This window comes from Zalophus californianus, chromosome 9, assembly GCF_009762305.2.
Source record: "Zalophus californianus isolate mZalCal1 chromosome 9, mZalCal1.pri.v2, whole genome shotgun sequence".
NCBI classification, from domain to species: Eukaryota; Metazoa; Chordata; class Mammalia; order Carnivora; family Otariidae; genus Zalophus; species Zalophus californianus.
This window is the reverse complement of record NC_045603.1, coordinates 102091824-102112870: the sequence shown is the minus strand read 5'-3', so window position 1 is coordinate 102112870 and position 21047 is coordinate 102091824. Positions and strand designations below refer to the sequence as shown.

Below are 21047 nucleotides of genomic sequence, written 5' to 3'. Positions count from 1 at the left end.
CAAAGAAAATGAAAACACTAATTCAAAAAGATATATGCACCCTGATGCTTATTGCAGAATTATTTACAATAGCCAAGAAATGGAAGCAACCCAGTCCATTGATAGATGAATAGATAAAGATGTGGAATGGAACATTATTCAGCCATGAAAAGAATGAAATCTTGCCATCTGTAACCACATGGTTGGATATAGAGGGTATAATGCTAAGTGAAATATAGAAAGACAAATATGATATGATTTCACTCATATGTGGAATTTCAGAAATGAAACAAACTAACAGAGAAAAAAGAGACCAACAAAAAAAAACAGACTCTTAAATACAGAGAATAAACTGGTGGTTGCCAGAGGGAAGGTGGGTAGAGGGACTTAAGAGTACACTTATTTTGATAAGCACCGAGAAATGTATAAAATTGTTGAGTCACCATATTGCACATCTGAAACTAATGTAATGCTGTATGTTGGTTATACTTGAATAAAAAATAAGTTAAAAAAACAAAAAAATAAATTTTAATAACAAAGCTTCACTTGAAAAAAATAAAAACAGTTCCTTAAATTTGCATAATTTAAAAATTAAAATAGCATAATCAAAAAAGTATTTTTATGTAATCTGTATCTCTCCCTCTTCTGAATTTCTGTAGCCTTTATCCCTGCTTACTATTCATTACCCTGTCTACTTTGTAATATCCGTATTTATGTTTTCAACGCTTTCCTACCTCAGGGTTTCTGTATTTCCCATTTCCCCTGTCTGGAATCTTCCCTGGGCTCTTCAAAATGCTGTCTCACTCTCATCTTTCTGATCCTGACTTGGTGAGCCTTCCCTGACCTCCTGAATTCCTCTCTAGCTCACCATCCTGCTTCTTTGATTCAAAGCTTCATCACAACCACTAGTCGTCTTGTTTATGTGTTTGTTTGGTTAGTTCTTGACTCTCCCCAACCTCTCATCTTCAATGAGAATGAAGCTCAGGAGCTTTATGTCTTGTTCATTGTATGTCTTGTTCATTGTGTGTATGTCTTATTCATTGATCTGCTCCAATGCTTACAGAGTGCCTGACACAGTAGACAAACAGGGTATACCAGATGTTCAATGAATGTGTCAGCTTTCCCCCAGAGCCCCCTCTAGATGGGCCCCTTTTCTTCCTCTAGCAGATGTTCTTCAAGCCTTGTCCAGAGCCAAAGTTTCCTTCCCTTCCCTGGTTGCGGGCACCACTGTGAGCAGTTCCCACCTGTAAGCCTTTTTGGGTCTCTTCGCCTGGAGTTGCCTGAGAGTTACATTCTTCTCTCTCCCATCTCTGCCCCATACTAACCATAGAAGCCTGGCACCAGTGACAGAGAGGTGGAGGGGTGGGGAGGTACAAAAGCCCCCCTTACTCGTCTCTAAGCAGGATAGACTCTGCGGTGTAGTTTTCATCCAGGTCTCCCCACATCCTTGCTTAGCCTCTCCTCTTCCTACCCTGCTCCTTTTATTTGATCACAGCTTCTCCTGAGAGCACTTTCTTGCCAAATCACTTGACAAGGACCCCCACCTTAGGCTCTGCTTCTCTGAAACCTGACCTAAGGCACCAGCTTCTCTGCTTAGCTGGCAAATTACTGCTTAGCTGGCAGATTACTCATCTTTCCAGACTTAATCATTTGTCTGTAGAGTGACTGATCTTCTCAGTTTGCCCAGGACTGAGGCATTTCCTAGCACACTGGACTTTTAGAGCTAAAACCAGGACAGTCCTAAGTGAACTGAGATGGTGGACCACCTTTGAGAAAGGTGGTCCTTTTCTGGCCAGCCCCAACCAGCCAAATAAATAGCTCTCCCCTCTGCTCCCAAGCATATAGTGCGCATTCCAATCCTGACACTTACCACACTTATAATTATCCACTTTCTCCTCTGTTCACTCAAGCAGACAGTGACTTCCCAAAGGCAGAGTCTATGTCTTTTATGAATACTCTGTGCTTAGTCCATGCCTGCTGTGCCATGAGCATTTGTACGTATATTTAATAACTTAATAAGATCAGAATTCCTGCTTGCTTCATTTTACCATCCACAAAGCTTTGCATATAGCAGGTGCTTCAAAAATATTTGTTAATAATTAGAGAGCTAATAATCAGTCTTGGAAATAAGGCCTCTTCCCTGGAGACCCTCTAAAACCCAAATAAAGTGTTGCTCAGTGACAGGAAAACAAGATTAGAAATGAAGAAACCTGGATTCAGGTGCCAGTTTTACCAATAATTTGCTTAAGACTCTGAATCCCTCTAGATTGTGTTTCTCCATCTGTGAGTAGAGATAATGAGCCGTCTGGTTACTTGGTCTTTTGAATTTACAAAGCAACAGTACAGGTATCTTTGTCTATCCTCACCCACTCTCCTGTCATATAGAAGTTATTTTTGCCACTGCCCAAATGAGGCAACTGAAATCTCACAAAGGCTAAGACACTTGACCCCGATTGCACCAGGAGCACAGGAAAAGCCAGGATGGGAATGAAGCCTTCACCAGCATGGACCTGGAGCTCTGTGAGCAAAGGAACCTCTCTTCCTTAGTCAGCTTTGCAGCCCCAATATCACACACAGTCCCTAATCCACGGTATGACCTCAAATATTACTTGAACTAACTTGCCTCAGGCTGACTCTTAGGTCAATAATCTCTCCACTGCACACAAGTACCAGCTCTATTCTTTGACCTCTGAATTACTGGGAGGTGTCTTAACTGATTAAGACAACAGATGGCAAAGTTCTTGATAAAACTGAAAACACTAAGCAAATGTAAGACATTGATATTTTTGCTGTTCCTGTGTGATCACCAGCTCCTTGTCCTCCCTAGCCTCCATTCCCCGGGGCCCAGAAACATGGGTTGGTTTTTCCCACAAGGCCTGTCCTTCATGTACATTTCTGTATTCCTTCCCCACCAAACTCCTCCACACCACCCTCCACCCCCATTTCCCTCCTTGCAACTACCACCCCCAGCTGCACGGTATGCCCACCAGTGCGCACACACACACACACCTTCTCCTCACCATCGCTGAAATAATTTATCCTCTCCAAGACAACCTTGATGAGTTGCTCCAGCCAGCTGTCATCAATGATGGCCACTAATGACTGACTTGAAAACTGAGTAAGAGGAAGGGAGAAGAGGACCACACAGAGCAGTGGCCGGGCTTTTCTGCCTCATGGAAGTGGGTCAGAAAGAAGCAAGAGACAAGGGCGCATGGTCTGTAAATATGGAAAAAGAGCTCGAGAAATGGGGAAGAACTGAAATACACAGGGGGGTTAGTCAGGACTGGAGAATGACAACATAGCGACAATGGTGGTAATGCCAACTATATGTGTGAAACCCTTTACAGTTTACAAGGATCTCCCTTCCCTATATTATCCTATTTAATTCTGGGAGATAGGAGTTATATGCATTTTGCTGCTGAAGGAGCTGAGGCCAGCAAAGGCTAAATAACTTGCCCAGGGACAAAGAGCGAGGGCCCTATTCCCTTACTCTCTCTTGACAGTAGGATTTTGAGGGTGTGGAAGGTAAGTTACGGCTTAGGCTATAGTCAGAGATTCTGAAGCAGAGGCCAGGAGTCAAAGAGGTTCTTTTGAGTAGGGAGGTCCCTTAATCATGTCTCTGTCTCAGGGGGTGTGGGGCCTCTTCTCCCTCAGGATCCTGAAGAGGGGAAGGAAGGCAAGTGTGGAGAAAGGTATGTCTCTTCGAGTGCGCGCCCAAAGCAGCCCGTCATCCCACTCCTCCTGATCCAGGCTCTTCTCAGTGTGATCTAGGAAAGAAGAGAGTATAGGGACCTGCCCAACCAGAAGGTCCCAGCCAGGGAAAAAGAACCAACATTTGAACGCTCTTCCAAGGGTTTTGTGCCCATCCTCTCATTTAATTTTCATCATGATCCTACAAGATAATTGTTCCCCCTTCTTTTCAGAGGCTCCAGGAAATGTATGACTTTTCAAAGGTCAAGCATAGCCAGCTGGCAAGTGTTAGAGCAAGGATACCAACCTGGGTCTCTGGTTCCAAAGCCCACACTCTTTCCTGATCCTCTGCCCACAAGAAGGAGCATTCTGGGAACTCGAGTCATACAACTCTGGGCTGCATATCTGCTCAGTGCAGAACATGGTCCAAATAAGCAGACCTATCCAAACCGCATCTCAGAAAGACAGAGAGACTGGTCCCGGTTCTCCTCACCCCAAGGAGGATCCATCCTGTACCTCAGGACTTCATCTCTTCTGGAGTCTGCCCCAATGCCCCAGCTCCATTCCTCCCACCTCACAGCCAACCCCTCACCATCCAGTATCTGCAACATCTGGGGGATCTCCTTCATCCACAGCTGGCCTACATTCGAGTTGATAATGGGGTGCAAGGAGGTGATAGAATGCAGGGCATGTAGTAGCCTTAAAGAGCTTACACCAAACTCCCTTTCTCTATAGGGCTTCAGGGAAAATATTTGAGAAACAAGAGAAGCAAGTAGGAGGCAGAGAAAGGATTTAAAGGAAGAGAAGGAAGAAAATCAGAACAAACCCATAGAATGGTAGAGCTGAAGCTTAGCCCTTTCCCATTCTTTTCCACCTGTGAACTCCTACATGTTCTGCAAGATGCTCTCAAAACGTTGCCTCCTCTCTGATTCCTGGAGACCAAGTCAGCCCCTTGTTCTTCAAAGATCCCATTGCAACTTGTATATTCCTCTACCAACTTTTATCACACTGCATTATGGGTGGTTATTCCCAGGCTTGTCCTTCCCACTAAGACTGTGAACACTTCAAGGGCAGTTCCATACCTTGTCTTTCCAAGTGTTCATAATGTCTAGAACATAATGTCTGGGTACATAGAGGAACTCAAAACATTCTTGCTGAGAAAATGAGATCCAAAAAGGCATGTGGACTTGTCCAAAGTCAACAGAGAACAGCTCATTATAAGGCCACAGAGGAGACAGGCCAGGCCTTCCCCAACACTTACCCCTTCCCCATCTTCAGCTCCCAGAACTATGCTCCCAGTTCCCTCCTCCAAGCTGTTTGATCACCTCTCCCCAAAGCCCCTGTGATCTTTGGCCCTACCCCTTATTCCATGCCCAGCAGAATGCCTGGATTAGAGTAGTACTCAACTATTTGTGGAATGTGGGGATGGATGGATGGATGGATGGACAGTATTCATCCTGTACATTTATCACTTACCACAAGATGGGTCAGGAGTTTCTGTGGGGAGATGAACTGGGTAGCTAAGTTAAAGAGAGGATAAAAGAGGACAGAGTCAGTGCCAGCTCAGCTCCAGGATGCCCAACCTTTAGGCCCCTCTCCCACCAGCAGCCCACTATCCATTCTTCAAGGGAGGAGAAAAAGCAAAGTGGAGAGCGATTATTGGTGCCATTGCCATGGGGATTGTGACATTTTGTGTTGTTGTTGTTGTTTTTTTAAAGATTATTTATTTATTTATTTATTTATTTATTTATTTATTTATTTGGCAGAGAGAGAGAGACAGCAAGAGAGGGAACACAAGCAGGGGGAGTGGGAGAGGGAGAAACAGGCTTCCTGCTGAGTAGGGAGCCCAATGAGGGGCTCAATCCCAGAATCCTGAGATCATGACCTGGGCCAAAGGCAGATGCTTAACTGACTGAGCCACCCAGGTACCCCCACCTGAAATTAATATAACATTGTATGTCACCTATGCCACAATAAAAAAAAAATTAAATAGACAGACTAGGGAAGAAAGGCATTGTCCAGCCAAAGCATGGTAAATGGTCACTACTCATGAGTGTAGTCTATTAGTTTATACCTTGAAAGCATCTCCCACTATTCTGAGAAGTTATACACATTTTATTAAATGTAGCTTTTCATATTTAAAAACCCTAGGTCCATCTTTTAAATGTCCATTGTTCACATTGATTATAATCAGAACTCTCAACACTGGGAAAGTCATTTGTTACCTTTCCTCCTTTTAAACCCTAACAAAGAATGCTTATTTTCCAAACACACAAACACACACACACCCCAAGTAATGTGCCGAACAGATATCCTCACCTCAATTCTGACTCCCTCTGGAACTAGCGGTCAGGGGTGGGGTGAGTACAGAGTGAGGCTCGCAGTCGGGGCAAAGGAAGAACTAAGGGTCAGGAATGTCTGTGTACACATTACTTTGTAATTAACAACAAAGTTCTCACATCTCTACTCCAGTGTTTCAAGACGAGGAATAAAGGCAAGAAGGATCTGTGTGGGGGGTTGCCTGTCTTCCAGAAGAATCCCCTTTTCATTCATGTGAAGGACCAAATGGCATCAAGCTGCTGCCCTAACCCTTTGTCTTCCTCTTCCGTCTGGGCCCAGGCTCACAGCTGCGCCCCCCCACCCCGGCAGCCGATCTGCACCCTCTCCCCACACCCATGACCCCTTCGGAGTCTCAGTCCCTGTCCCACCCTACCTTCCTGCCTGGGGCAGCCTGTGCTGTCACAGCTGCCCCCTCTCCACAATCTCCCCCTCCCCCCATGCACTTACGGCTGAGGTGAAAGCTGCTAAGGTACGGGACCTGGCCGAGGAACCGGGCCTTCAGAGCCATGTTTGTGGCTGTCTTACTCAGCAGCACGAAGGCCAAGGTGTTGTTGGGCTGGCACGCCAAGGTGATCAATTTGGGCAAGGACACCTGGCAGAAGATGTGGCAAGGGATTCGATGTCAAGCTCCAAATCAGCCCCAATCAAAAGTTCTTCAACCCTGGTGGGAGCGAAACCAACGCCTGGCTCGGAGCAGTAGCCTCGCCGCGGCCGCCGAGGGTTTCTCTGGCCAGTGTTGCTCCCACCCGTCTACAGCATGGGAAATATCTTCGCAAACCTCTTCAAGGGCCTTTTTGGCAAAAAAGAAATGCGCATTCTCATGGTGGGCCTGGATGCTGCGGGGAAGACCACCATCCTGTACAAACTGAAGCTGGGTGAGATCGTGACCACCATTCCCACCATAGGCTTCAACGTGGAGACCGTGGAGTACAAGAACATCAGCTTCACTGTGTGGGACGTGGGCGGCCAGGACAAGATCCGACCTCTGTGGCGTCACTACTTCCAGAACACACAAGGTCTCATCTTCGTGGTGGACAGCAACGACAGAGAGCGTGTGAACGAGGCCCGTGAGGAGCTCATGAGGATGCTGGCGGAGGACGAGCTCAGGGATGCTGTCCTGCTGGTGTTCGCCAACAAGCAGGATCTCCCCAACGCCATGAACGCGGCTGAGATCACGGACAAGCTGGGTCTGCACTCCCTGCGCCACAGGAACTGGTACATTCAGGCCACCTGTGCCACCAGCGGGGACGGGCTGTATGAGGGACTGGACTGGCTGTCCAATCAGCTGCGGAACCAGAAGTGAGCCGCGTCCCCCCCTCCCCCCTCCTTCCACCCTGCTTTACTCTCATGTGGTGTGAGTGCCAGAAGCTGTCTCCATGGTCGGTCACAGTGTGCTTCACCATGCTGTAAATGTGCAGACGCAGCCTGCAGCCGGGTTTTTATTTAATGTAAATAGTTTTTGTTCCCAACGAGGCAGTTTCTGGTACTCCTATGCAATATTACTCAGCTTTTTTTATTGTAAAAAGAGAATCAACCCACTGTTCAATACTGAGAAGGGATGTTAGGCACGCGGGGCCTCCGGGAGTCGCTGTGTCCATCCAGCCTGGCGCGCCTCCTCTGGGCCTTAGATCTGTGTTGAGATCCATTTTGGTGGTTGGTTTTTAACCTGAACTCAGTGCATTTTTAAAATTGTTGCAAACACAAGATAAGGAGAACACGTGAACACACAGAAGGGAGAAGCGTGCCTAGTGTCGGTTCTGCAGCGGCGGCCAGGGTCTAGTCCACCGGTGGTCCGTTTCCCGTCGGGAACGTGAGACGGGGCAGAACCAGCCACGGTCCATTCTGCATGGTCACGATAGGGCCCCTGTGACTCGCTCTGTCGCGGGTCATCCCGCATCCCCTTTGTGCTTGTACTTGTACTCACACGGCCGCCCAGGAGACAGGCCGGGGGCTGCGGCCACCGCTCACGGACCCCTCGGAGGGACCCCGGCCTTCCCTTGGGTCCGCGTGGGCGCTCTGGCCTGCTCCGGGCTGCCTGGGGTCTCACCAGCAGGAGTGCGGGCGGGCGGGCCAGTCACCCTAGAGCCTCAGCCCCCGGAGCCCCTGTCTACATGTGCTTTCACTCCCTCAGCCTGCAAGGGTCGGATTTGCCATCGAAACGACGACCTCTACTGTTTTCTTTTGTATTTTGATAAACACTGAAGAAGCTGGAGCTGTTAAACTTTACCTTGGGGAAATCCTCAGAACTGGTTTATTTGGTGTCGTGGAACCTCTTACTGCTTTCAATACACGATTAGTAATCAAAAAAAAAAAAAAAAAAAAAAGTTCTTCAACCCTATGGCTTTGTCTTCCTTTCTTGGAGGGGCATTTGAGACCTGTATACACAGACCCCTAACCCATTCATAGTCCCCTTCCCTTTCACCCTCTCTCCCTTTCCACTGCATGCTGGTAAACCATAACCTAGGTCCCGATTAAAATTTCAGCAGGAGGGACTTGATTATAAATAGAGGGGCTTCCTGAAATTTGAAATTGTGTGCCTTGTACTCGCCTTCACTGGGGAACATTCCAGGGGCAGAAAACATGCTAGCAGTCAGGAGACAGCTTGCTGGGAGGGAGAAGGGGTCTCTGGGAAGAAGAAGAAATCAGAGCTGTCCTTTTCTTCCCATGGCCCCTGACTCAACTCTGACCCACACAACTCGTAGGAGTCTCCAAGAATCCTTAGAGGTTGCTAAGAGCAGGCAAGGTGGATAATCACCCACGTTTTTACAGGAGAAACTGTAGCCTGGAGAGCAATTTACTCCAGATTTTCCAGCCCAAAACTGGCTGAGCAGGACCCAGTCTCAGGCCTCCAGGTTGACCATCCAGTGATCCTCTGCTCCACTGAGCCACTTCTCAGAGGAGCCCCAGGCACTCAAGTGGGAACAGATAGAGGTGGGGATGGTGGAAGGGACAGTACAGGGGTTAGGTTAGATGGAGTGGGGGGTAGGGAGTAGGCAGAGAGAATGCAATTGGGGGGTCAGGGTAGTGATCTGGGCAGCCAAGGGAGGAGGAGATGAAGAAGTCTCTTTGACCCTAGCTGCTTGTACCATCTGTAGGATTTTGGAACACATTAGTTGGATGTCCTCGTCATTCTGGAATAAGAAAAGAAAAGATTTAAACCTGAAACCAATGCTAACTGAGTCTTCTGGTTCAAGGCCTCCCCTGGCTCACTGCTCAGAATTTTAGACACCAAAGCCCCTTCCCACTGTGCCAACCATGCCCTCTTCTTCTTTCCCTTCTACTCCCAAACCTGCTCTTCTTTTGCTCCCACCCTCTGTCCCCTCTCTGCCTGGCCCCTGCTCACTGAGCAGGCAGACTCGCTGAGCTTGATGACATAGTTGATGACGACGTTCCCCTGGGGCATGGCCAAGCAGTCATGCTGGCCCAGCATCTCAACGAAATTCAGGAGGGCCTTCCACACCTGTGTGTGTGTGTGTGTGGGGGGGGGTGTCACAGACCATCACATGACAAGATAGGAAGACACATCAGTATGACACTTCATGTTCCAGGTGAGGACACAGAGGACTAGAGCGGGTGAGGGGTGTCTTCAAGGGACTCAGATCTCCCAACTTCAAGCCCAGTGTGACTCTTCCCTGGTCTCCAGGTGATGACAGACAACCAGCCACTGAACCTGACCACCCTACTCCACCCTGACGTTCTAGCCCATTTAAGTTCCTACCGTTCTCCTGAAGAACTGTAAGCACTTAGCTTGCCCACACCTTATATAAGATAAGAAATTGACGGAAGTGTTGGGTAGGGAGAAATCAGAGTCCAGGAAAAGTCCCGTGTTCTGGCCTTCATAGGGAAAGACAGAAATGAATCCCATAAGTCCTGAGGGCCCAGCTCTCAAGATTCCAGTCTCTCCATCAACCTTCTGAAGATTTAGGACTTTGTTTTTAGGGATGGTGCCATTGTTGTCCATCTGGCACTCTAACCTGTTGCTCTTCTGCTCCCTGTCCTGCATGATTCAGAGCTGGGAGCAGTCTCTGCTGCCTCCAATTCTGGCAGAGCTTGTTAAAAATATGGCTTCTCAGACCCTATGCTAGATATGATGTTTGAGATCTTCTCTCCCCAAATAAACTGAATTTTTAGGGGGCAGAATTAGTATTCTTTAGAGCTCTGTGTCCCCACTGACAAGGCTCAGAAAATAGGTAGGAACCACCTGTTCACTTCTCAAATCCTTCTCAGGCTCTGAAGAGCCCAAATGTAACCCATGGGCAGAGTCTGAGGCCAGGAGGGCTTGGTAAGGGGGTGCCTTACCTCTCTCCTCATCCACGAACAGCCTCCTCCTCTCCATTTTACACAACTTCAAAGTCTCAAGAAAGCAACTGCCCTCCCAGCCCAAACATTCAGCCTTTCTGCTCACTGGTTGGAGATCCTCCTGAATCATGATTATGACTGAATGCATCACTTCATTCTTTAGTTGCTGTGTCTGGGGCACTAGAGAAAAGACAGACATGCAGCTGGGGATCAGTTTCCTTCCTCCTCCTCTGTTGTATTGGGACGCACAAGAAGACAGACAGGTGGGAGGAATTCCAGGTACTGTCCTAGTCTTCAAGGGCCAGACAGAGCTCCCAAAGATTATCTCCACCATCCCTCTGCTTCAAACCAGACTGAAGAGTGACGGAAAACAGGATTTTCCTCAAGCTGGCATTGGAGTCCCAGCTCTTTCCAGTCTCCTATGATTGCCCACCTCCCCGGTTAAACACTTCCCCCCGCCCCATACATCTCAACCTTTAAAACTATGACAACTGCTCTTTATGTGAATTCCCTCTCCTAACTCACCAGTACAATCTCCTTCCCTGCTCTCAGTACATCTCCTACACAGGACCCAACCCATCTCCTGAATGACCCCTTCTCCGTATTCCTATTGCACATAACCATGCTCACATTTAAACAACTTTTCACATATTATCTGGCATTGTTTCACTGTCTGGACAGCCTTATAATCCCAACTCAATAGTGAACTCTTTGAGAGCGGGAACTATGTCTTACTTAAGTGTCTATTTGCAGTGACTTGCACTGTGCTAGACATACAGCAAAGGTTTGGCAAACACTTGATTGGAGTCGAAGCTTATTCCCCAAGATAATAATCACAGACTAAACGACTATAAAACTGACTGCATATTGGGAAATGGTCTAAGCACCTCACATATATTTTCTCATCTAATCTTCGCTAAAAAAAACCCTAAAGGTAGGTACTAATATTACCTTCACTTTAAGGTGAGGAAACAGGCACAGACTAAAAGCAATCTGCCGAGTTTGCACAGCTAATAAGAAGTAAAGCCAAGATTTAAACCTATTGAGTTTACTTTGAGTTTACATTAAGTTTAAAACTGTGCCTTTAACTTACACATGGGACTGTCTTCCAGAGAAAAGAGCTCTCATAGGAAAGAATATCCCCAACACCAGGCCAATTCCCGCTCACCTTCCTGGAACACATCCATGAAAACTTGAAGGGCTGATATTATCTTGGCTGGATCACTGGCTTGCGTGTTCTTTCGTATTAAGAATACCACCTGATCATTGTATAACTTGGCTATCAGAAGGGTGCAAATACAAGGGAATCACAGTATGTTTAACTAGCAAGTGGTAAGTAGAAGTAAATCATGCTTAGAGCAAACCATGATGCCATGAACCAGATAAATTAGGGTCCTTTAGGTTGGAGAAAAGAAGGAGGAAAAGCATCTAGCCCCGTGTGCCAAGCATGGGGCTAGATGCTTTCCCTGAGCTGGGCCCTGTCCCTCCCCTGCCCCACCATGTGCCCTCCCATAGGTTAGCACACCTCGCATGATCATCAATGTTGTAATGACAAGATCACCTTTCTAAGCTGGGATTCACTGAAGGAGAAAGGGAAGCCAACTTCAGGTGAAGGGAGTGGAGCTATGTCTTTGCCCCTCAAGATTCCTTGAATTTCAAGCGAAGCTCACATGGATTACTTTGCATCTTGTCTAGAAGGATGGAAGCCCCTTATGGGAACCTAGGTCCCTGCTCCGGTCCAGGGAGACACAAAAGTTTTTCTGAGTGCCCACCCACACAAATACCTGGGGTTAGGGAACTCTGTTAACTTACTGAGGATGTAGAAAGCCTTCAGGGCAAGGCTGTGGTTCTGTGCAGAGTGAGGATCTGAGTCCTTGACTGTTTCATTCAGCTGTGGGGAGACCAAGGCCATCAGACCTGGGAGGACTGAAACTAGGGGCCATGGGTGTGGATGGAGGAACCAAGGCATGCATCCATGGAAAGTGTGGTGCTTAGTAATAAAGGAGAATAGGAAAATAGAACCCAGGAATCCACATTCCCAGCCCCCAGTGGCAAGCAAATTAAACATATAGAAGTTAACACCTTTTTGCAAAATGTTCAATTATCTTCTTCCTACTCTAGGCTGCAACACAGAGGGCCTGACATTTCCCACAGGCATGATGGAGTGCTTTGAACCTTCTGCCCTTTAACCAGAAATTAGAGGGAGCAACAAAGGTCTGTGACCTTCAAGAAACACACAGAATGTACCCAATTTACCTCATGGAGAATATCCGAGTCTATGCCCAGAATCTGGGCATTTACCTGTTCCAGGGAAACCTGAGATCTGTATGGCTAAGGTCACCATGTGAAAGACACCTGCATTTATGGAGGTTGTGACCTGGGCTGCAGTAGCCATCACCTCCAAAGAAGAGAGAAAAAGCAAGCCCAGGATGCTTCTAGCCCCACAGCACTCACCTGATTGAACAGTATACCTATAATATTTTCCAGCTGGGATTCCAAGTTTATACCTCCACAGCCACTAAGAGCCAGAGCATCCATAAGTTGGCAGATACACTGTGTGCATAAGGACAAAGTAAGCATAAGTTAGCCCAGACTTTCCACAGCCTCAGGAGAAATCCTCTGTCCTCACGTCTTCTCTTCAAGGATGGGCCAAGTCATCATAGTTTCACACTGCCCTCTTAGACCTTTCCAAAAAAGGCTCAGGGTCTAGTTCTTTCATAGCTAAATACAGCCATGACCTGCCCTTCCACCTTGCCCAGTAAGCTACATTTACTTTCAAATAATCTCATTATTCCACAGAAATCTTCAGGGCAATTCAACGTTTCAAGTATTGGCTGACTTCAAAGGAGCAGGGTAAATTAATCATTGCCAAAGCAAGAACTGGTTCTATGGTTCTGTGACTTTCAAAATTCTGAAAACCAAGTCTAAAAGCCTATGTTTCTACTCTCTACCTGGTGGATTCTATTGTCTTGTGGGTTCTTATCACTGGTATATGAGAGTTCTACAAATAACCTTAGTTTTCACATGTGTAAACACTCCATTTGATTTTCTTAAAACAAGTTTATTGACATCTAATTGACATACAAAAAACTGTATATATTTAAAGTGTACAATTTAACAAGTTTTGATAAACGTATACACTAATGAAACCACCACAATTAACATACCGAACATATCCACTACACCTTAAGTTTCCTCTTGTGTCTTTGTAATTCCTCCTTCCCAGGACCTTTCCTTTCCCCAGGCAAACACTTATCTGCTTTCTGTCATTACAGACCTGTCACTTCCTTTTTAAGAAACTGCCAAACTGTTTTCCAAAGTAGTTTGCCAGTTTACATTCTAACAGATGTGTACTGGCATCTCATGATGATTTTAAATTCCCTCACGTCTATGCAATGTTGAGCAACTTTTCCTGTGCTGACTCGCCATCCTCATATCTTCTTTGGTGAAGCAGCTATTCAATTTTTTTGATCCACTTTTTAAATTGTTTTTTATTGGGTTTTGAGAGTTCTTTATATATTCTGGATGTGTATGTGATTTGCAATTATTTTCTTCCAGTCTGAGGCCTGTCTTTTCATTCTAACAGTACCTTTCAAAGAACAGAAGTTACTCACTTTGATGAAGTCCACTTTATTCCTTTGTTCTTTTACAGATCATGTTTCTGGTGTTGTAGCTAAGACATCTTTGCCTACCTCAAGTTCACATAAATTTTTCCTATTTTCATCTAGAACTTTGATAGTTTTAGGGTTTACATTTAAGTATGAGCCATTTTGAGTTAATTTTTGTACATGGTATGAGGTATGGATTGAAGTTTATCTTTTTGTGTATAGATATCCAAATGTTCCAGCACCATTTGTTGAAGAGACTATCCTTTCTCCAAAGAATTGCCTTTTCACCTTTGCCAAAAAATCAATTGACAGTAAAAATGTAGGTCTATTTCTGGACTCTCTATTCAGTTCCATTTATCCATTCGTCTGTCTTAATACCAATACTACAGTCTCCATTGTTGTAGTTTTATAAGTCGTCATTCTTTCTCTGATGTATTTGCTCTTTTGCATTTCCATGTGAGTTTTAGAATCAGCTTGTCACTTCCTATTAAATAAAACCTGCTAGGTTCTTTTTCTTTAAAGTAGGTTTCAGGGGCGCCTGGGTGGCTCATTCGTTAAGCGTCTGCCTTCGGCTCAGGTCATGATCCCAGGGTCCTGGGATCGAGCCCTGCATCGGGCTCCTGGCTCCGCGGGAAGCCTGCTTCTCCCTCTCCCACTCCCCCTGCTTGTGTTCCCTCTCTCACTGTGTCTCTCTCTGTCAGAAAATAAATTTTAAAAAATAAAATAAAATAAAGTAGGCTCCACACCCAGTGTGGAGCAAAATGTGGGGGTGATTAACTGACTGACCCACCCAGATGCCACAAGACTGCTAGGATTTTGATTAGGATTGCAATGAATCTGGGGCACCTGGCTGGATCAGTCAGTGGAACATGGGAGACTCTTGATCCCATGTTGTGAGTACAAGCCTCATATTAGGTGTAGAGATTACTTAAAAATGAGACTTAAAAAAAAGGATTGCAATGAATCTAGATCAACTTGGGAAGAATTGATATCTTATCAATATTGAATCTGCTGGTCCATGAATACTGCATATGTTTCCATTTAATTGTCTTCTTTAATTTCCCTTAGCAATGATTAGTAGTTTCCAGTGTACAAGTATTACCTTTTTTCAGATTTATTCTTAAATATTTCATATTTCTATATAGATGATCATGTTGCTTGTGAATAAAGACATTTGTACTTCCTTTCCAATCTGTGTCCCAATTGGGTCAAGTTGTTTGATAGTGCTCAGATCTTATATACGCTTTCTGATCATCTACTCGTTTTATCAATTGTTGAAAGAGGGATTGTTGAAATCTCTGAGTGTAATTCTGGATTTTTCTATTTCTCTGTGCAGTTCTATTAGTTTTTGCTTTATATATTGTTGAAGCTCTGTTATAGTAACAGACACATAACAACAACAGGTACATAAACATTTAGAATTGTTATGTGCTCTTGATGAATTGACCCTTCCATCATTATGAAATGACATTTTTTATACTTGATATTCTTTGCTCTGCAATCTACTTTATCTGATATGAATACTGCAAACACAGCTTTTTTTCCATAAATGTTAACATGGTACATGCATACCTTGTTTTATTGCTCCCCTTTATTGTGCTCCACTGATGGTATGTTTTTTTTATAAATTTAAGGTTTGTGGCAACCCTATATCAAGCAAGTCTGTCTGCATTTTCCCAATTGTTGGAACAACAGCATTTGTTCACTTTGTTTCTGTGTTGCATTTTGTAGTTCTTGTAATATTTGAAATTTTTTCACTATTATTGTATTTGCAATGGTGATCTGTGATCAGTGATTATAACTCACTAAAGCCTCCAATGATGGTTAGTATTTTTTTAGCAATAAAGTATTTTTAAAGTACTTACAGATAAATATTATTGCACACTATACTACAGTATAGTATAAATATAACTTTCATATGCACTGGGAAACCAAAAAATTCCTTTTACTTGCTTTATTGCAATATTCATTTTATTGCAGTAGTCTAGAACCAAATGTGCAATATCTCCAAGGTATGCCTGCATATTTTTATTTATCCTTTTATTTTTAACCTATTTGTATCTTTATCTTTAAGTGCATTTCCTATAGGTAGTATACAGGTGGGTCTTGCTTTTTTAATCCATCTGACAATCTCTGCCTTTAATTGGGGTATTTAGACCATTTACATCTAATATGATTATTTATTTGTTTGTTTGTTTGTTTATTATAGTTAGGCTTAAATCTATCATCTTGCTACTTGTTTCCTACTAGTCCCAATTCTTTGTTCTCTTATCCCTCTATCTCTGTCTTCTTTTAAATTAGTTGAATATTTTTTATAATTCCATTTTATATCCTTTGTTGGCCGGTTAGCTGTAACTCTTTGTTATTTTAATGGTTGCTACAGGGTTTATAGCATACTTTTTTAAAAGGTTTTATTTATTTGTCAGAGAAAGAGAGAGAGAGCACACAAGCAGAGGTAGCAGCAGGCAGAGGGAGAAGCAGGCTCCCCCACTGAGCAAGGAGCCTAAGGCGGGACTCAGTCTCAGGACTCTGAGATCATGACCTGAGCTGAAGGTAGACGCTTAACCAACTGAACCACCTAGGCATCCCTATAGCATACATTTTTAACTTATCCCAGTCAATCTTCAAGTGATATTATACTACTTTATGTACACTAAGTATAGGTATACTTACACTTTGTGTTATTGTTGTCATATATTTTACTTCTACATGTAACAAACTCCACACTACATTGTTATATTTGTTTAAATAGTTACCTTTTAAAGAGATTTTTTTAAATAAGAAAAAATATATTCACTCACACAGTTACCATTTCTGATTTTCTTCATTCTTTTGTATAAATCTATATTTCCATCTGGTATCATTTTCCTTCTGCCTGAAGGACTTCCTTTAACATTTCTTATAATATGGGTCTACTGGCGATGAATTCTTTCAGTTTTTTTATGTGTGAAAATATTTTTTTCACTCATTCTAAAAGATATTACCACTAAGCCCAGAATTCTAGGATATAGTGTTTTCCTTTCAGTACCTTGAATTCTACTATGTTCTCACTTGCATTGTTTGCAATGAGAAATATGCTATTATCTTTATCTTTATTCCTCTGTATGAAACATGTTGTTCTTGTTTGGTTTGGTTTGGTTTTTGTTTTTACTTTATGCATTTAAGATTTTCTCTTTTTCACTGGTTTTGAGAAATTTGATTATGGTATGATTTGGTGTGGTTTTCTTAATATTTCTTGTGTTTGGGGTTCACTTAGTGCCTTGGAACTGTGAATTCATCACTTTCTTCAGATTTGGAAAATTTTCAAACACTCTTTCTTCAAATATTTTTTCTGTCTTTCTCCTTTTTGGTGGGACTCCCACTGCACATAAATTAGGCTGCTTGAAGTTGTCCAAACCTCACTGAAGCTTCTTCCCCCTCCTACTTCTATCTTTTTGTCTCAGTGTTTCATTTTGTATAGTTTTCATTGCTATGTCTTCAAGTTAATCAATCTTTTATTTTCCGATCTAGCTTTCAAACCTAGAGAATACAATTATAATACCTGTTTTAGTGTCCTTGTCTGCTATTTCTAACATCTGTGTGAGTTATGGGTCCATTTTGATTGATTTTTCTCCCTATTATACATCATAGTTTCTTGCATCTTTGCATGCCTGGTGATTTTTTATTTAATGCCACTCATTGTGAATTTACCTTATTGAGTGCTGGATATTTTTGTATTCTTATATTCTTGAATTTCTTCTGGGATGCAGTTACTTGGAAATAGTTTGATTTGGTGGGGGTCTTGCTTTTAAGATTTGTTAGACCAGAACAGCATTCAGCCTGTTCTTAACTTTGCCCCACCTTCTCAGTACTCTACCCAATGCCTGTGAATTACGAAGTTTTCAGGCTCGTTGGTGGGAACAGGCGCTATTCCTGGCCCTGCGTGAGTTCTGGCTACAGTTCTCTCAATTCTTTGTTCTTTTCCTTACCTGAGACAGTTTCCTCATATGCATGCACTGTTTAATATTCTGCTCTGTAAACTCTAGCTGCCTTGGTCTCCCTGGATTCTCATTGCCATCTCGTCAACTCAGAAAGTCCACTAGACTCTTCCTGGGTTTTCTTTCCCTATGCCATGACCTGGACCTAATTTTCTCAAGAAAATTAGCTGGGGCAATAATAGGGCTCATCTCATTTCTTTCCTGCCTCTCAGGAATCACTGTTCTTTGTTGCCTGATGTCCAATGCTTTAAAAACCATTATTTCATACATTTTGTCCAGCTTTTTAGTTGTTTCAGGCAATAGGGTAAATCTGACCCCAGTTACTCCATCTTTACCAGAAGCAGAAATCCCTCCACTGGATTTTGGATATTCAACATTTCCTCTCCTTTGGTCTACCTGATCGATTCCCATTAGGGCCAGTTTGCTTAAATAGAGCTGGTTAGTGCTGGTTGATGTCCAAACAAAATTATACTATGGACTGATAAATATCTTGATTCTCAATCACCATGCCCTGGAGTGAGAGAGGAGGAGGAAGGAGAAGGGGAAAGGGAGTAGTCAAAACATTTCCACTGTCAGCCAAGATGTGGGGTGGAATCTCCACCTGAACAATTTTCGGACTAGTAGTTGGGAAACAAATTTCATCCTCCAACTGGCTAATTGACTACACAGAGCAAACCTTTGTTCCAAATTCATAGACCTTACCCTAGGCAACATTCAGACATGTGCCAGGAGCGAGATTAAACAAGAGATCGTGTGGGTGGTCCACTAATGGGCAAAACTCAGAGTACATATGTGAGAAAGGTCATCTCTTTATATAACAAGGAAAATGCATTTGAGGTGGTAGTGTAATGGTAGACTACAAACTGTAGTCCCTGGAAACTCGATGCTAATAATTGTTGCACTCAAAAAAAAAAAAAATCCTCATCTTGGAAATTCACAAAGGCACATTAGCATATTTACCAACCCTGAAAAATATGCCTCTCAGATGCCTATTTTTTTTTTAAGATTTTATTTATTTGACAGAGACACAGCGAGAGAGGGAACACAAGCAGGGGGAGTGGGAGAGGGAGAAGCAGGCTTCCCGCCAAGCAGGGAGCCTGATGCGCGGCTCGATCCCAGGACCCTGAGATCATGACCTGAGCCGAAGGCAGACACTTAACGACGGAGCCACCCAGGTGCCCCCTCAGATGCCTATTCTGAGGTGCATAATTAACCAGTATCTCCAGCCGTCATGCTCTAAAATCCATCACTGTTGAAACTGAAGCCAGATTCCCACAGGTTTCTCCCAGCCAATGAATGAATATGGCAAGTCCACTAAGGCAGGCACATTTTCTGATGGGTGACTTTGGTTCAGTGACTCCCTGTTGGCCATACTGAAACTTTTTTAGAACTACACTGTAATCTAAGACCTTCCTCACTTTTCCCCTCCTTCCCTTCCTTCCCTCCTTCCTCTTCTCCTTATCAAGGGTCAGACATACAACACAGTCTGATGGCTCCCAGCCTCCTCTGGCTCCCTCCCTGTTTTCCCTCACAGATGTTCCTCCAATAAGTCTCCTGCACCTCTAATACCATGTTGGTATTTGCTTCTTGGAGGACAAGACTAGCTTACATATTGAAGGCTCCTGAGAAGTCCTACATTTAAGATGTTAATTTTAACTCAGTATTTCCCACCCATTTTGCTAAATAACACATTTTTGTGAAATACCCATCAAAAACTGGAGGGAACTTGGTTTGAGGAATGCCATTGAAATGGAAGAAGGACTGAAACAACAATCAGAAATTTTGGGTTCCAGTTCTGGGTTCTCTGTTCCTAAACATACCTAACATTGGCATAACAATTCTAAGGTAGGCAGAATTCTATGATGGCCTCCCAAATTCCAGGCCCCTTTTCCCAGTTATTCAATCAAGCAGTAATGTGGGTGTTGATATGAAGGGATTTTGCAGACGTAACTAAGGTCCCACACTAGTTGACCTTAAAACAGATTATCCAGTTGGGCTTGATCTACTCTCATGAGCCATTTAAATCTGGGTCTAGAGGTCAGAGACAGGAAAGTCAGATTCAAAGGGCTAGATGAATTCAACAAATGTGCATGGTGGAATTCCAACAAAACCTTATTTTACAAAAACAAGCTTTGGGCTGGATTTGGCCTGTGGGCCATGCTTTGCTAACTGTAGCATTAACTATTCAACAAATGTGGAAAGAATAAACTAGTTAAATTATCTTCTCACCCCATTCCAATCACCTGGGAAATGTAGAAAGGTGTTATTTTTACAGCTATCAAAATCATTAACCATTGGGTTAACTGGTTCACTTGGTTCTTGAGTTTGGATGGTGGCATGAGGAAGAAGAGGTGGCCAATTATCACCAGAGCTTGCTCTGTCACCTGTGCCCAAGAAGACAAAACAAACTTGCCTCAGCCAGGGATGAAGACAAGACAATCCCTTAGGGGCTTTTCCTTATTCATCTTTGTATCCCCAGGGCCTAGCACAGTGCCTGGCTAATGCTAGTAATCAGTAAATTTAAGTTGCTTAATTGCATATTTAACAAATATGTGGCTGGACAGTGGCATTTTCTGATAGTACCCTTTTCTGGAGAATGGGAAGAGGAGCCTAAGGAAAGTCACCCTGCTCTTTTGGAAGAGCCATTTAAGTTATCCTTCCACCAGTAAGTAGACAGACACGGCCCTGCCCCATCTTTGGCTCAAGATTTACTCCTTCAGCCATCCATCCAACCCCACTATCTCCAACTCTCACCTTGCTGTTGCTCTTCAGGGACCAACAATTGAAGAGAAGCCTGAGGGTGAGATAAGCCTTGAAGGACACTGCCTCTTGTGTAATGTCCATTATTTCATCATCTGTAATGCCCAGATCCAGATGTTTCCGGGCACTGATGACCAATCCTTTGAGCACTGTGAGGGATGCAGGGAGTTTGAGCTACCCATCACTTTTCCCTTCCCACAAAGGGAAACATACACACATATGGACATAGTCCTCTCATCCTCAACCCTAAATGTTTCTGGAGTCCTATGCTGGGAAACACCAACCTATTTACCACCACCCCAACTATCTTTTCTTTGTGAGCACACCTGGTCCACCCAGCAGGGGAAGGGAAAGTGGTTGAGGCTATCAACACCCAAAACATCCCTATCAAGCT

The 21047-nt window shown here is 43.9% G+C and overlaps 1 protein-coding gene across 1 annotated transcript; it reads left to right on the top strand.

Moving 5' to 3' along the window:
* Positions 1-6669: 6669 nt before the first annotated feature.
* Positions 6670-8333, top strand: LOC118357325 (ADP-ribosylation factor 1). The gene has a single exon (XM_035729136.1). The coding sequence runs from the start codon at positions 6767-6769 to the stop codon at positions 7310-7312; it is 546 nt and encodes a 181-aa protein (XP_035585029.1). The 5' UTR covers positions 6670-6766; the 3' UTR covers positions 7313-8333.
* The last annotated feature ends 12714 nt before the right edge of the window (positions 8334-21047 follow it).